Genomic DNA, 1,737 nt, shown 5'->3' with positions numbered 1-1,737 from the left:
GTTAAATACGGAGAAATCTTAAGGAAAGTACTCCAACCCACTCCAAACTCCAAACTTGCTATCAGTTTCCCCAAATGTCCTTAAAACAAAATATATGGAATAATGAAATCAATGAATTTCTTCCGTTCGCTTTAAAAAATTGTCATTTATTTTCAATATTAGTTTTTTGCATTAAAAATATATCCTATAAAATTAAACTTAAACTATAATACAAGATTATAATCATCACGATATGCATATAAATCGGTCAATTTCTTAATAGTTTCAGCCACGGTTGGATATAATATGTTGCTAACTTTGAACCATAACTTATCGGCTTCGAGAGTTTGTAAAACTACGTTACCTTGCGCCTCAGATGAATCTTCAATAGGGTTATTTTCTCGTTGGCAAGCCTCTGCTAATATATCGTAATATAATTGTTCAGCTTCGGAAAATTTCTTCTGTCCGGTAAGACAATTGGCTAAACGTGCTTTCGTACCAATTACATGGGCATCGTTCGCACCATAATGGGATTCGTACACAAATAAGATTGCCCGATAGCTTGACTCTTCTTCTTTATATCTCCGTTGGTATTTGTAAAGCGATGCCAAGGCAAAGAAATGCAAAGCCGCATGCAGATAATCAGCGCTTTTAGTTCGCTCCATTAGGTCAATGGCTTCTAAGCTTGTAATCTCAGCTTCACGCAATAGTCCGCTAAAGTTGTACACCAAAGCCAAGTTACTTAAGGTTACCACCGTGGTCGGATGATAAAGCCAAAAAGCTTTTCTTATACCATAAGATCTTTTCAAAAGGTGGGAAGCTTCAAAGAAATTTCCCTGCTTTGCATGATATAAAGCCCAGTTATTAAGAGTGGTCACATAACTATAAGCGTTCCCTTTGCAAGAGCTTTGCTTTAAGTTATACGTCGTCTTCTCGTCGTTTTTCTGGGCTTTGCATACTACACTTGTCGAAGCCTGGGATCGATCGAAGTAATTTTGCTCTCTTACGAAGTCAACTATTTTATATTCGGGAAGCTTCATTCTTGTTTGCATTAAAATCGCTTTTTTCTTCAACCAATATTTTCGTTTTGGTACATGTTGATCTTGCTGAGCTGGTTTTCCTTTGTTAACTTCATTTCTGAGATAAGAATCCATTGCAAGTTTGCTCTCGTTGATTTTTAATTTCAAAGTTTTAAAACACTTTTTTACGATCGTGACAAGTTCACACTGCTGCGTATACTCTTCGAATATGATTTAGCTCCTAAGAACCCTTGTTTTTATACCAAAAATATCGAACCCTTCTAGATACAGGTAATCTACTAATCGGAATTTCCTGCTCAGAGGTAATTGTGTTCTTAAGTATCTTCCAAATGTTAGGGTTTAACTTATTTTTTACCTGATTTGATGCTTAAGAAAAATATCAGAAATTCCTATAATTTCTGCCCCTCACCGCTTAATGCAATTCCAATTTCTATGAAATATAAGCAAAAATTGGGAAATGTTAAGTCAATGTAATGTAGGATATAAAAGTTTCAAAAGAAACCGAACCTGTAGGCTGTTTTAACTCAGTTTCGTGAACAACAAAATCCTACCTTTCATACCGACGTTCGAAACTGTTAACAAGTGTCTTCAAGTACGTAGCTAAATTGGGTCCGTCCTTTATGCTGATTAATGAACTTGCTGGGAGGTTTTTGAGGGGGATTCGTAACATTACAAACATTTGACAAAATGAATATCTTTCGGAATTTTTTTATTTGTT

At 35.4% G+C, this 1,737-nt stretch overlaps 1 protein-coding gene across 1 annotated transcript; it reads right to left on the bottom strand.

The window, feature by feature from the left end:
- Nucleotides 1–203: 203 nt before the first annotated feature.
- LOC119643571 lies at nt 204–1,019 on the bottom strand. Its single transcript, XM_038042956.1, has one exon. The coding sequence runs from the start codon at nt 1,017–1,019 to the stop codon at nt 204–206; it is 816 nt and encodes a 271-aa protein (XP_037898884.1).
- Nucleotides 1,020–1,737: the final 718 nt, after the last annotated feature.

Source organism: Glossina fuscipes, unplaced genomic scaffold (genome assembly GCF_014805625.2).
Source record: "Glossina fuscipes isolate IAEA_lab_2018 unplaced genomic scaffold, Yale_Gfus_2 61286, whole genome shotgun sequence".
Classification (NCBI taxonomy): domain Eukaryota; kingdom Metazoa; phylum Arthropoda; class Insecta; order Diptera; family Glossinidae; genus Glossina; species Glossina fuscipes.
This window is presented reverse-complemented; position numbering and strand designations above follow the sequence as displayed.

What these genes read in the sequence shown, in the direction of transcription:
- LOC119643571 (XM_038042956.1), bottom strand. Translation starts at nt 1,019, where the DNA reads ATGAAGCTTCCCGAATATAAAATAGTTGACTTCGTAAGAGAGCAAAAT.